Raw genomic sequence first — 14,752 nt, 5'->3', positions numbered from 1 at the left:
TCTGTCCTGGAAATCTCAGAACTTTAAGGCCTGACTTTTGTCCTTTTTGTCAGTCAGAAGAGACATGGGAAGGGGCAGAAATATCACCAAACCTCATGTAGCTACTAATGATGTAGCTGTGGTTTTAGTTTGCCAAAAGACTTTATTCTCCCAAGGAATAAACACCCAGGACAGAGTAAGTGATTTTATTGTATATAAGTGCATGAGTGTGGCAAGAAGGCAGGAAAAATGGGGAAAGGGCCAGAGGAGACCACCAAGACAATTAGAGAGGTAGAGCACCTCTCCTGTGAGGGGAAAGGCTGAGAGAATTGGGATTGTTCAGCCTGGAGAAGAGAAGGCTTTGAGGTGTGGCCTGCCAGTACCTGAAGGGAACCTGCAAGAAACATGGAGAGAGACTGTTTACAAGAGCCTGCAGTGACAGGACAGGGGGCAATGGCTCACACTGACAGAGGGCAGGGCTAAATTCAATGTTGGGAAGGAAATCTTGGCTGTGAGGGTGGTGAGGCACTAGCACAGGTTGTCCAGAGAAGCTGTGGCTGCTCCATCCCTGGGAGTGTTCCAGGCCAGGTTGGATGGGGCTTGGAGCAACCTGGGCTGGTGAAAGGTGTCCCTGCCCATGGCAGGGAGTTGGAATGAGATGAACTTTAAGGTCCTTCCAACCCAAACCACTCTATGGTCCTATAAAGACCATCTCTAAAGTGTTGATATTTAATGCCTGAAGCTGCAGAAATTTGCATATTTTAGAAAACATTTTGAAGCTGTCAAAGATTTGGTCTCTCTTCCATTTTCTCGGTGTAGCTATGTTGGGTAGTTACACTTATGTGGGCAGAAATCCTGTTGTAGATGAGGTTATGCTGGGAGGTATTAGTCATGTTAGAGTGACAAAGGAGCCTCTGCTGAGGGAGCTGTGCCACCCAGTGGAAATGCAGCAGAGCCTGTTGCATCCAGAAAGCCTTTTTCTGTGTTTGAAAGATGATCTTGGAGACAGGAACTAAATCTGGCACATCAAGTGTTGGAAAAATGTCATACAACTCAAACAGGAAAGCAGTCAGTGCTCAGTTTTGGGTAAAGAAGAAAAAGTGCTTTGGACAGCTCTTTCTAACAAGGGTCCCTGAGGACTGATGATGGATAAAAGCCAGGAAAGGCAAGGGAATGGGAAAAAACAGTGCTGCATCCATCAGTTTCAGAGGGATGGATGTGATCAGGGAGGGTTAGAACTCAAAAAACACTGTGGAGCTGTTGGTTGTGGAAGCTGTTTAGTAGGACAGATTTAGCATGGCACACATAGCACCACACTTCCAGAAACAGGATTTTCAGGCCTCTCTGAAAGTCACCACTTGGTTGTGAGTGCTGCTGGTAGAACTGTTCTGCCAGTGCCGTGTTGGAGTTGTGCTTCCCAGCCTGTGGCATGGATCCTGGCAGCCTTGCTCATCTCTGCTACCTGCTGCTAGTTTTTGCAGCAGCTCGTGGCTATCCATGAGGGCTTTGCCTGTGGTCTGAAGATTTTGCTGGGTATAGTTTCTGGGCAGGTGCAGTGAAGTCCTTCATCCCTCTCATCACTCTTCAGGATACAGGATGAGAGGGATCCAGCTCCTGAATGCCTTTCTTGCAGACAACGACCATCTCTCTCCCTCCATCAATCCAGTTCTGTGCTTCTGGCTATGTGTGTTCTCAGAGGTGGCTGAGAAGTGGTGCCCTGACCAGCTCAGCTGGAGCTGGCAGGCTCTGGGCTTCTGGAAAGCCAGGGATGTTTCCAGGGGCGTTGGCCTTCGGAAAACAAAGCAAATCTTATCTTGCAGCACAGTGGATGAGAGCTGGACTCCAGTGTGAGCACTGCCAGCACCCTTGTCTTGCTGCTCCTGCCAAATCACTTCAGCTCCTGAATCCTTCTTCCACTTGTGCTTCCTTCATCCCAACAACTCCGGGAAGGGATAATTTGGAGCAGAGTTGAAATGTGGCAGAATGAGTGTTTGTTACTTGAATGGGCTTTTCTCTGCTCTTATCAGTGCTTGTGCACTAGGTTGGACTTGATGGTCTCAGAAGTCTTTTCCAACCTTAATGATTCTGTGAAAGCCCCAAGAGAAAATGAGAGTCCATTTGTTAACTCTCCTGACTCTCTCAAAATCTCATCAAGGCACCATTCAGTGTGGTTTTTTCCCCCTAAAATCTTGAGCCCATGTGTGACCAGAGGGGACTTGAAAATGGATTTACTTGGAGGTCTTGTGCCTGACAGTGTCTCTGAGTGTGATTTGTGAGCGTGTGAAGGCCTTGGGCAATGCTCTTAGGAATATAATTGATATTTGTGTGAGGTTTTGATTGAAATTCTTCAGGGTGGAACAACCTGAATGGGATATAGATTCCAGATTTAACTACAGATGAGTTCATCTGTTGTCTGATCGTGTCTGAGGGTAATTTCAGTTTCTTCTTTATCAAGTGAAGGTGGCAGTACCCAGATTAAATATCTGTTTAAAAAACATCCCTGAAGTAGGCCATCCTGTCTGCAAGAGGATCCTTGACATGCTTGGCATGGACTCAGTTATCCCAAATGTTGCCAACAAATGTTGCTCTTGTCTGCTTGCCAAAGTAAAAAAGCCACTAAATCTCATTATAAGCTGTGCTTAACTGCATTATTTTTTTCCCATAAGTCATACAGCAGAATTGTTTCCTTGGTTTTCATGGTACAGAAATATTTGGGAGCTATCTGCTGGCAGATATTGGGGATATTAGCTGATATTTGGTTTGCAGACCTGCGTGAACTGTATTCATCCATTGCTTGACTTGAATTTGCTTCTCTGTCACTTTTGTGACAGATTGTGGGTTTTTCTCCTGAGTTTTCCTTTAGGTTTATTTCCTCTCTCCCTTCTCTCCTTGCAGCAAATGTTCTAACTTCTGTAGCTTTTTTCAGGCTCTTATAGATCTGTTTTTCAGTTGATTTTATCCCATTTCTCATTCTCTCGGCCTGTTTTGGTGTTGCTTTTTGCTAACCTGTTTTGGGTTTATTTAATTACTATTATGAATACATTTTCATGTGAACTTAAGTAAAAGGTTTTCTGCACTTGTCTCTGTATTAATGATTGATTTCCTATATTTTCTGGGTTATATTAAATAGCTTCTGTGTCCATATAGGTAAATTGAACTAAAAAGCAGATGTCAATTTATTATTGAGTGTGGCTCATTGCAAAAACTAATGAACTTTTAACATTAGAGGTATTTATTGAAGAGAAATTGAGGTTTTTTCTGGTAGATGTCTCTCAGCTGTTAATAACAGGAGCAGAAAAAAAACACTTTCCTGATGTAGTCAGTTGGTTTATCAATTTTAAACAAGTAATCCTTGATGTAAACAGTGTCCCTGATCTGAGACAAAGATTCCTTACTTGAAGGAATTACTGCTGTTACAAGTTCATGTTGGAGCTTTAACAAACCATTGGGTTCATGCAGTTAGGCACTGAATTCCCCTGAGGTGTTAACTTCATAGAGATGTATTTCTTAGAAGGATTATTTAAATTATTAGGGATTTCTTGAAAGGGTTATTTAAATTATTAGGGATTTTTTAAAAGGGTTATTTAAATTATTAGGTGTTCCTTAAAAGGGTTATTTAAATTATTAGGTGTTCCTTAAAAGGGTTATTTAAATTATTAGGTGTTCCTTAAAAGGGTTATTTAAATTATTAGGTGTTCCTTAAAAGGGTTATTTAAATTATTAGGTGTTCCTTAAAAGGGTTATTTAAATTATTAGGTGTTCCTTAAAAGGGTTATTTAAATTATTAGGTGTTCCTTAAAAGGGTTATTTAAATTATTAGGTGTTCCTTAAAAGGGTTATTTAAATTATTAGGTGTTCCTTAAAAGGGTTATTTAAATTATTAGGTGTTCCTTAAAAGGGTTATTTAAATTATTAGGTGTTCCTTAAAAGGGTTATTTAAATTATTAGGTGTTCCTTAAAAGGGTTATTTAAATTATTAGGTGTTCCTTAAAAGGGTTATTTAAATTATTAGGTGTTCCTTAAAAGGGTTATTTAAATTATTAGGTGTTCCTTAAAAGGGTTATTTAAATTATTAGGTGTTCCTTAAAAGGGTTATTTAAATTATTAGGTGTTCCTTAAAAGGGTTATTTAAATTATTAGGTGTTCCTTAAAAGGGTTATTTAAATTATTAGGTGTTCCTTAAAAGGGTTATTTAAATTATTAGGTGTTCCTTAAAAGGGTTATTTAAATTATTAGGTGTTCCTTAAAAGGGTTATTTAAATTATTAGGTGTTCCTTAAAAGGGTTATTTAAATTATTAGGTGTTTTTTAAAAGGGTTATTTAAATTATTAGGTGTTCCTTAAAAGGGTTATTTAAATTATTAGGGATTTCTTGAAAGGGTTATTTAAATAGTTAGGTGTAACTTGAAAAGTTCACTGTATTTCCACAGTGTCTTGAGTTGTTCCATGTGGCCATAAATAACTTGGGAAATGAGATGAGCAGTGTCTTGTTGATATGAAGCCATTCAGGAAAGTCAGGATTAGGTAATAAATCGGCAGATATAATTCAATGGTGATAAATCTGATGCAATTCAGAGTAGATAAATGTAGAGTGGTGCATATAATTTCATCTATAAAATGATGGGCTGACCCTTCACACTGGGGAATGAAATATTGCCACCAAAGTGTCAGTTCCATAGGGATCAAAAAGCAGGTGGAACATTAAGAAGTATTAGGAAGGAAATAGGAGACAAACCAGAGCATAATTATGAAACTCTATAAATCACTGGTTATCCCACGTCTTCAGTTCTCTGTGGTTCCTTCTTGTCATTCATCTCCAGCCATACAAAAGGACTTGGAAAAGCCTCAAAGGGAGAGGGAGAATAATCAGAGCTATGGAATAGCTGCTGCACGAGTGTCAGTGGGATAACTGGAGCTTGGCCTGGAGCAGGGACAGCTGAAGGAAAGGGGTAAAGCTCTGTGGAGTGATGATCAGCATGGGCAGGGTGGGTAAGAAGAGACTTGCTGGTTTCCTCAGCTGCAGGACTGGAGCAGCAACTACTGAAACTAGTAAAATGCAGGTTTAGGACAAAAAAGGAGGTGCTTTTTCTGTGTAACAAACAGCCTGTGCTGTTCCTTGCCAATGGGTGTTGTGGGAATAACATGGAAGCAGAGAAACTAGACATCCCCGCGTAGAAAATGGACACGTTTGTGAAAAAGGAATTATGTCAGGGTTGTTGCTCCATAGAAATTGCCTTTAACTCAGGACTGTCTCAGCTTGGAATCACTGAAGTGTTGGGGCAAGTGTCATCCCTGTTGTTATCCTTCCCAACTGGTCATTGTTAAGATAAAATGGGCTGCTGAGCTAAATGGTCCTTTGTTCTGATCCAGAACTGTCCTGAGGTTAGGAAGTTCTGTAGATGGTAATAAACTTACAGCACAGTTTCAGAGAAGACTCTAGTATATATGCACATTATTTGCATTACATAATTTTTAATCTAATGGGGTTTATAAACCTGTCTGATCTAGGCTATATGTACAAACCTCCATCCCTGAGACCACTCTGTGTTAGAAGTCTTCACCATCAACAAGGGAGAACAGGATTGGGTTTTGTGGGGGTCAGACTGTCAGTAATATTTATAGTCTTGACTTACACTTTGCATTTTTCCTTCTCTTATGTTCCTTTCTGTCTCCAACACTCTCCCCTAAAACCTTGTGGCTGCACTGGGGCATGTCCACCTATTTCACCTGCTCTTGGTCATCTTTTAAACAGTTCTTCACCTCAGTCAGTATTTGTTGTCTATGGCAAATAGAACTTGAGCTGTCCTTTAGTGTGGCTCATCAGGAGTGACCAAGCCAGTCAGTGCTCATTGTGGTGAAGCTCTGGAAAGCTCTAAGTGCTATAGTTGCCTTCATGGTGAAGCTCTGGAAAGCTCTAAGTGCTGTAGTTGCCTTCATGAAGAGGTAGAACATGGTTCATTGGTCATGGTTTTCAGTGCTGCTTGTAAGTGTGGAGAGGTCAGAAGTTTGGTACATGTTGGTGACACTTTTGCCAGGTCTGTGTTCAGTTTAGACTGGAATTGTTGAACCTAAATGAGAGCATCCAATGCCTTTAGTGTGTTGTGAAGCATCAGCAAACTGTAGTTCTCTTATTTCTGACAATAACATCTGCATGGGGATTCCAGCTCTGGAGCCTCCAGCATAAGAAGGATGTGGACCTGGTGGACTGAGTCCAGAGGAGGCCATAAAGATGCTCCAAGGGCTGGAGTAGCTCTGCTGTGGAGCCAGGCTGGGAGAGCTGTGTGTGTCCAGCCTGGAGAAAAGAAGCTCCAGGGAGACCTTAGAGCTTCTTCCAGTGCCTCAAGGGGCTCCAAGAGAGCTGCAGAGGGACTTGGGACAAGGGCCTGGAGTGACAGGACAAGGAGAGTGGCTTCCCCCTGCCAGAGGGCAGGGACAGATGGGATATTGGGAAGGAATTCTTGGCTGTGAGGGTGGTGAGGCACTGGCACAGGTTGCCCAGAGAAGCTGTGGCTGCTCCATCCCTGGGAGTGTTCCAGGCCAGGCTGGATGAGGCTTGGAGCAACCTGGGCTGGTGGAAGGTGTCCCTGCCCATGGCAGGGGGACAGAACTGGGTGATCTTGAAGGTCCCTTCCAACCCAAACCATTCCATGAGTCTCTGATTTACTCATGTCTTGGTTTAGATGCATTGACTTCACCTGCAGGAATCCTGCCATACCTTTGTGAGTCCCAGTTTAGGTCAGACCTTGGATACTCCCCAGGCATCACTGTCTGGGTGGGCTGCCTGCTCCACACGAATGCTGAATCATGTTTTCCCATTCTAATGTGACCCATTTCCATTGTGTCTCACCTGTCTGAGATGAGACAGGTAGAGGTTGAAGACTTTATCAAGAGGAAGGTATTTGGGTCACTCAGTGAGTCAGCAGAGGGAGCCAGGACAGCCCCAAACCCAGGGCTAAAACACAAAGGGAAAATTTATTTCCACTGCCTCCCTAACCAGGGATCCCCAAAGCTCCACCTGGATACAGGTGCACAAGTGCAGACACAAGCACTGTTAAACTTGGTCCATGCCAGAGGACCTGGTGTGGTCCAGATCCCTAAAACCAAGGCACCAAGAGGTGCTGCCAGTTCACCACTAGCTGTGCTTTGAATGAGACAAACACAGACATCTCATGAACTCTTGCTAAAAATACCTTTATTACTTTCAACAAATTTCACTTTATCTTACCTTACTTTTCAGCACAATGTCTGGAACTGATGATTTTTCGGTAAGTAACAGTTTTTCTTTCCTGAAGATCAGCCAGTTGTGTTAGTTCCTAGTTTTCCAAGGAGAAGGGGAGCGGTGTCACAGTCGTGGTGTTTTCCTTCTGGGTAGATGTAGCAATCCCTGGACTAAACTTTGGAAGCTGCTGGGTGCCTTGTGGGTTGTTTTCTGTGACATTACCAAAGGAGCTGTGCTTTAATGGCATCAGGGTAGCTGTAATGGAACTCTGTGGAAATCTCTCCAGGTTTGTGCTGCAATCACTTGTTGTTCCACGTGGTAGGTCGCCTTTCATCCTTGGATTTTTAACTGCGGCATGTCAGAATGCCTCAGCTATGGCAGTGCTGGGAGCTGCACTCAAGTGAATGTAATCATCTCTGTGCAGCCACAAAGAGCTCTTCTCCTCCTGTTTTGGCAGCTGGAATGTAGGCACGTAGCAGGGGGGATGCCTGCAGCTGGGAAGTCCAGGAGGCACGTTCTGTTCTCACCAGCCCTTTGTCTTTCAGTTGGCAGATGCTCTACCAGACCAGTCTCCTGCTAAAACCTCCAAAGTGAGCAGCACAAAGCCTGGCCAGCAGCCTGGGCAGCCACCACAGGGCTGGCCAGCTTCAAATCCTTGGAATAACCCCAGTGCTCCCCCCATGACGCCGACGGGACTGCCACCGAACACCTCCGCGTCCAGCGTGCCCTTCGGGCCTCCTCCCACGGGAATGTATCCTTCCATGCCCCCGGGACCGCCGGCTCCATTTCCTCCTCCTCCTACTGGACCCTCCTGCCCTCCTCCTGGTGGTCCATATCCACCCCCAACTGTGCCAGGTCCTGTCCCACCAGGGCAGTATCCTCCACCAAATATGCCCTTTCCAGAGCTTCCAAGACCTTACGGAGGTCCAACAGAGCCAGCTGCGCCTCCTGCTCCTGTTGGGCCATGGGGATCCATGCCCTCTGGAGCATGGGGACCAACAATGGGAGGGCAGTATCCTGCACCCAGCATGCCATATCCACCCCCAGGGCCATATTCTGCTCCTACCCAGACTCCAGGGGCTGCGCCGACAGTACCATGGGGTACAGTCCCACCTGGAACGTGGGGACCTTCACCACCAGGGCCATTTCCTCCACCCACAGGATCATATCCAGCTCCAGGACTATATCCTACGCCCCCTAATCCTTTTCAAGTGCCATCTGGTCCTGCTGGTGCTCCATCAATGCCTGGTGGTCCCCATGTGAGTATTTCATTTTTGCTCTTGAATTACTCTAGAAATGGTTACACTTTTAAGGGTGGTAATTCCATAGCATCAAACCTGTTAGTGCAGGTAAGGATGGTTAGTGGGATAACAGCTAACTTGTTCAATGCTAGAGATATTAGAAAGGTGAAATGATGTGAAGTTGGAGCATGTCTCACTTTATAGTGATCTCCACTACTTGGAAAGCCTTGAAAAGCCAAAAATGGGGGGAAATAGTGAAATAATTTCAAGAAGAAGATATATTCTGATCTCTGTAGGTCACATAGGGGAAGGAATAACAAATTAGAAGGATACATTTGTTCTTAATTAAGCATTTTTGTGACTGTGAACGAACTGCTGTGTGAAAAGCCTGCATTGACCATGACTTCTTGTCTCTTGCAGCCTTACCGTTGAACACATTCTGGGCAACAAAATACTGTAGTTTTCCACCTTCATCCACTACTTACAGAGGTTTTACAGTTTTTGTTTCAGTAATGTTTGGGGCTATGAAGAATATTGCCTCTTGTTTGTGCATTTGAGGTATGAAGGAGCAGTTTGCATCAATTTACCTTGCTGGCATAATTGTTTGGTTTTAATAACACGAATTACAAAGAGAAGAAATCAACTAACATGTGTATTGGCAAGTATTCCTTGGAAAAATGAGAGTTGCCAAATAAGGATTATAAAGAATCAGGCCCAAGGAGTTCAAAAAAAGTTAATTCTCCAATCTCCATGAATGCTTTAAGTGTTGTTGCCAGCCTCGTGCTGGTCACCGAAGGGATGGATAAGTCATATTTTGTCTATTTTCAGGTTATTCTGAAATGTCAATAAAAAGTGTTTCAACATTTTAGTCAAGGAACCTTAATTTTTGATCCGTGCTACAGTAATTCAAACTAAGGAGAGAGACAGAACACATGAACTCGAAGGTTTTCTCAGCATTTTGTACATACTCAAACCAATTGCTCAGTCTGGGACTACAGAGGAGGAGAGGAGCTGCGTTGGAGATCCTCGGTGTGACTTGTCAGCACACCCTTGGTGTTCCCAAACAGGCATTGATGTGCAAATGGAGTAACCTGGCTGTGCAGTTTAACTTTGAATCAACAAATGTGAGTTTTATGCATGCCAATGAGGACATCCTGTTGCCAGTTCTCATTCTGTGGTGGTTGGAAGTTTGGCTTTGGTCTATGTAAAGAGAAAAACTGTTTCCCGCTTAGGTACTTCCCTATTTCTAACCTGGGTTCTAGTCATTTCAAATTCGACTTGGCTGCTGGGTGGTGTGACCCTCAGCAGGCTTTTTCAGAGTCCCTGGAAACTGAACTTGAGCTTAAAAGGTGAAAACCCCCACCCTGACCATTCCCTTCCCAGCAGTTTTTGGCAGGACAGCTCTGCCAGCCACGTGTTGCCGCGGCTGAGGATGAGGGAGCCTCGTTGGGAGCACCCTCTGTTCTCAGCTGGGTGTCTGCATACCTCACTGAGTAAGTGTGATTTGGGAGAAATTGAATGTCTAGAAGCCTGTGCACTGCTGTGGCTGTCCCCACCCTCCTGGGGGCACTGCCCTGAGTCCTCGTGTTCTTGCCATATCCATGCAAAGCACATGTTGAGGGGTTTGCCGCGTGTCAGCGAGGAGTTCTGGCACTCTTGGTGGTACTTCGTAGCCTAGACTTGGACCATGGACAGTTTGTTTCATCCCCAGCTGGGGAGCTCCTAACTTAGCCTCTGTGGGTAGAATTAGAAACAAATCTTGCTTCACATGGTAGCTCATTAGGGAGTCTTTGTATCATGGAACTGTGAAAATGAGTTCATCCTCTTCCAGTACCTTCTCGTGGCTTCCTGCATGCATGTGGTGGACAGCTTAAAAACACATGGGGTGACCTGGTGGTGATGCTTGTTGGGAGTTGTAGCCTTTATGGCCAAGTCCTGCAGTGTTTTTGCAGGAAGAAGCAGCAGCTAAGATGTTGTAATCCAATGTCACAAAAGCTGATAGCAAAGGAATGTGTATTTTTGAATTTTAGAGAGACAATACTGGAGCTGAACAAAAAAACCTTCACATTTCAACTTCAAACCTAGCAACCTAACCCTAGGAATAGGACCCAAAAGTGCAAGTCTTCACTGACCTTAAACTACCCCCAGTTGCCCCCAAACAGACTTGGCTTAGATCTTGGCAAGACTAATTCAAAATTAGCATAAGCAACGTTGACTGCAATTGCTCAAGTGCTTTTTTGATACCTGCAGCCTTAGACTATAAGTCAATGTATTGAAAACACATTTATTCCAAATGAATGGATCTTGCAGCAGCAGCACTCCAGTTGGAATTGCACTGGCCATTACGTCTCTGCAGGGAATGGGAAGAGGTAGGAGAGGATAAAGCAAAAGTAGCAAGTAATGATTTTTGGAAAGGGGTTTTGTAAAAGTAACTAGACTTCTAGGTTCTTCCTGAAATAGGCAGGATTTATTACTGGAACATTTAGGCTAAAATTCAATATATATGGGATGTTTTTCAATGTATATTCGTATTTCTTGAGGTCATGAAAACTGTTTCATAATCCCTTTGTTTTTGTGAGCAAAAGTTCTTTGCATAGCAGTGAAAAGGGTATTCCTGTTAATCTATTGTGTAAAAACTCAAGGTGTCACTATATACCGTGTAGTAACTTTATCACATGTTATGTCAAGTGTGAGCAACTTCTGGCCTGAAGCTTTTTGCAATGGAATTTGTACATTTCTATGCATCATTTGAGTTCAATTGCTGAGAAGTTCGTTTTGACTTGTGCTTTGAGGTTGACATACTGCATTTGTTTACAATATGAACTATAAGCAATCACATCTTTAAAGTATAGATTATCACCTGCTGCTGTATTTTCTTTAGATGAAACAAATATTGCTGTATGATAGTGAGAAGCTATAAATACAGGATTTGATATTTTTTTGAAAATGCTGTCACTTTTGTATAAGATTAGACATTAAACGTATTTTCAAGACTGTTGTGTTCACTGTTTTTCAATCCCTGCTTTTGACATGCCTCTGTAGACTTTTGCCTTGAATGGATAGTAAAAAATAGGACATCCTTGATTTGCAAAGCCTGAATATAAAATCAGAATGACTTGACTTCTGTGAGTGTTTTTCCTCTTCCTTTTGTGGTTTCTGCAGCCTGTACATAAGGGATGTTAAATGTGGTGTAGCATGGCAGCCTCAGGTCGTGCCTGTTCACAAAATCTTTGGGAATTCAGAGAGAAAAGATCTGGTCTTGCTTGTTCCAGTGGAGGAATGGGACTGATTTTTGCTTGTGAAGAGTGTGGTGTGTGTTTTCCCTGGCCTGAACAATTCCTGTGCTAGACTGACACACATGCATGTGGTAAGTGACCCACAAACCAATGTTTTTATGCACTTACCAGGAGTTTGATGGGATAGGGTGGATAACTCCAGGGCTTGGCAGCAGTGTCAACTACTGAGCTTGGGCCTCCCTCGTGACTACATTTCCATGCAGTGGCTTGCAGAACAGTTCACACTGAGGTGCCCAGTGCTGCTGGCTCTGTTCACACCTGCACCCTCCCAGACAGGCAGACATGGCAGCAGGGAGCAGTAAAGATGAGAAACAAAATTATTTCTCCACTTTAAGGCTTAAACCTCAAGTTCTTAGACGGTGCACCGAATGTGATCCTCACCTCTGTTAATAGAACAGTGCAGTGTGTGGCCAGTGCTGGATCCTGACTGTTCAGCTGTGGGATTGTCCATGCCTCTGGATTCCTCACATGGATTCACTCCTGCAACTTGCACATTGGTAGAGATGAAGACATGGACATGCTGATCCAATTGTGTTGATTTCTGACTGCCCCTGCAGACCCAAAAAACTGCAGTTGAATGATTTTGGAGGGATCAAGTCCTGTGAGGAGAGCTGTGGGGGCTCAGCCTGGAGAAAAGGAGGCTCAGGGAGGAACTTCTCACTCTCTCCAACTCCTGCCAGGAGGTGCAGCCAGGTGGGGTCAGGCTCTGCTCCCAGGGAATAAGGGACAGGACAAGAGGAAACAACCTCAAGTTGTGCTAGGAAAGGTTTAGGTTGGAGATTAGGGAAAAATCTCTTCATGGAAAGGGTGGACAAGCACTGGCACAGCTGCCCAGGGCAGTGGTGGAGTCACCATCCCTGCAGGGATTTCAAGGCCATGTAGATGTGGCACTTGGGAACATTTTAATGGTGGCCTTGGCAGTGCTGGGAAACCACTTGGACTCTGTGTACTTAGGATCTTTTCCAGACTAAACAATTCTATGATTCTACATGGTGTTTATCCATAGTAGAGTAGTAATTCTTAGTCTGGAAAAACCATCCCACGGGTCTTGCAAGGTGGTAAGTGCATAGTTAGATCCATGCTGTAGGGTGTGCTAGTTCTGCTCTGCTGTGGTTTAGGAAGGTGCCTAAACTGCAGGTACATCCAGATCCATTTCTATGCACAGGAGTCACTGCCCAACCTGTCCAAACTACCTCCACACTGTCCAAAGGGACAAGTGGTGATCCTAGAACCACAGAATGGTTTGGGTTGGAAGGGACCTTAAGGATCCTCTCATTCCAACTGCTGCCATGGGCAGGGAACCTTGCACCTTGATAAGGTTGTCCTTAGCCTCTGTGCAGTGAGAGCCCTTTGGAAGGATGAAGGGATGATGCAGGAAGGATGAAGGAAGGGTGAAATGTTTCATAATTATTTTTATTAATATTGTCTTTCCTATTTCTGAAGTTAAGCACAAAATTCCAGTTGTTCCATACACATCAAGAGCCATTATTCACCAGGACATAGTGCATTGGGGTGTGGAAAGTCACCTGGCAAAGCAAGAAATGCAAGTTTCAGCTTTCATATAAAGCTTCCAATCAACTCGTCCATGCTGCAGGAATAACTGCCATGACATTACCCCTGGAGAATGATCCCAAGTGGACTTGGATCCGGATGTGCTCTGTGGGTGGATATAGGTATTTGTGATGTTGTGGGGAGTGTGCTCTGCACTTGCTGCCTGTGCTCCACCCAGAGCCACCCATCCCTGGGAGCTGTGCAGGCAGAGCTTGTGGTCCTGAGGGTCATGGTCTGAAGAGGGATGATGATGGCTCAACAGACGTGACACTTCATGTTTCACTTAGTATTGGTCCAGTTTTCCCATTTCCAAGGTGGTTGTTGTGGGAGGACCTACTATAACTTTTCCCTTGCTCTCCCAATTCAGTGGAATTCGAGTTAACAGCATTTTCATGCTGGCAAGCTCATAATAGTGAGGTAACAGCTTTTTGGTCACTCTTGCCTGCAGAATCTCTCAGGTATGTTGAAAGCAGGTTGCCCAGAGAAGCTGTGGCTCCTCCATTCCTGGGAGTGTTCCAGGCCAGGTTGGATGGGGCTTGGAGCAACTTGGGCTAGTAGAAGGTGTCCCTACCCATGGCAGGGGAGTGGAAAAAGATGGTCTTTAAGGTCCCTTTCAACTCAAATTCTGGGATTCTGTGATACTTTTGTTCTGGAGATTCACTGATTGTTCAAGGTGACCCATTTGATGATGGCAAAGGCAGGAGAATCAGGACTTTTATCCTCTGTGCAGCAGATCATGAGTTAGATAAGTTACAAATTACACCTAGGTAAGTGAGAAGGGATAGTGCAGCAGTACCAGCACTTCAGTTGCCTGTTATCAGTTTCCAGAGGGAACCCTCCCTGTTAAATGAGAGATGGGGAGATAAAATGGCAGTGCCTGTGTTTGTCCTCTTCCCAGCTTTCTCATGACACTCAGCAGGGAAGGGCTGTGCTGAACAGCCAGTTGGCACACCCTGGGTTTCAATTCAGGTCCTACTTCTGTTGTCTGCACAAGATCTTACCTGCTCTTGCACATTCATGTTCTTGTGATTAGGGGAGGGAGTTTGTGTAGCAATTAACACTTTGACTCCTGCATCAAGCTGTGCCATCAATTACCAAGTTTGTTTGGCTTGGTACTGATGATGCCTTGATGTACATCTCCCTGTTTCTTCCCCTCTTCCCTCTGCCACCACCACTGTTGTCTTTAAGCTAGATAACTTCTTGGATTTAACCCTGCTGAGTGGGCAGAGCAAGAAGCGGTGGCAGAGAGCAGTGTAAGTGGGGCTATGGTCATGGGGAGGAGATCCTTGTGTTGGGCTGTTTGTTGGTGGGAGGAAGCTCATTCAGGAGAGGAGCTGGAACACATCTCCATTTGTAAGCATTTAATTTCATGCCCTGTGGAAGAACTCATTTCTCTGAGCTAGAGAGATCCTCTAGCGAGGATGAGCTATTTAAGCTATTAAGGGTTGGATTTTGCCCAGAGAAGCT

At 44.3% G+C, this 14,752-nt stretch overlaps 1 protein-coding gene across 1 annotated transcript; it reads left to right on the top strand.

Moving 5' to 3' along the window:
- The first annotated feature begins 432 nt into the window (after window positions 1-432).
- MAPK1IP1L (mitogen-activated protein kinase 1 interacting protein 1-like) lies at window positions 433-9,310 on the top strand. Its single transcript, XM_009082071.1, has 4 exons — window positions 433-452; window positions 7,216-7,243; window positions 7,743-8,456; window positions 8,859-9,310. The coding sequence occupies exons 1-4, from the start codon at window positions 433-435 to the stop codon at window positions 8,868-8,870; spliced, it is 774 nt and encodes a 257-aa protein (XP_009080319.1). The 3' UTR covers window positions 8,871-9,310.
- Window positions 9,311-14,752: the final 5,442 nt, after the last annotated feature.

Source organism: Acanthisitta chloris, unplaced genomic scaffold (genome assembly GCF_000695815.1).
Source record: "Acanthisitta chloris isolate BGI_N310 unplaced genomic scaffold, ASM69581v1 scaffold17539, whole genome shotgun sequence".
In the NCBI taxonomy this organism is placed as follows: domain Eukaryota; kingdom Metazoa; phylum Chordata; class Aves; order Passeriformes; family Acanthisittidae; genus Acanthisitta; species Acanthisitta chloris.
This window is presented reverse-complemented; position numbering and strand designations above follow the sequence as displayed.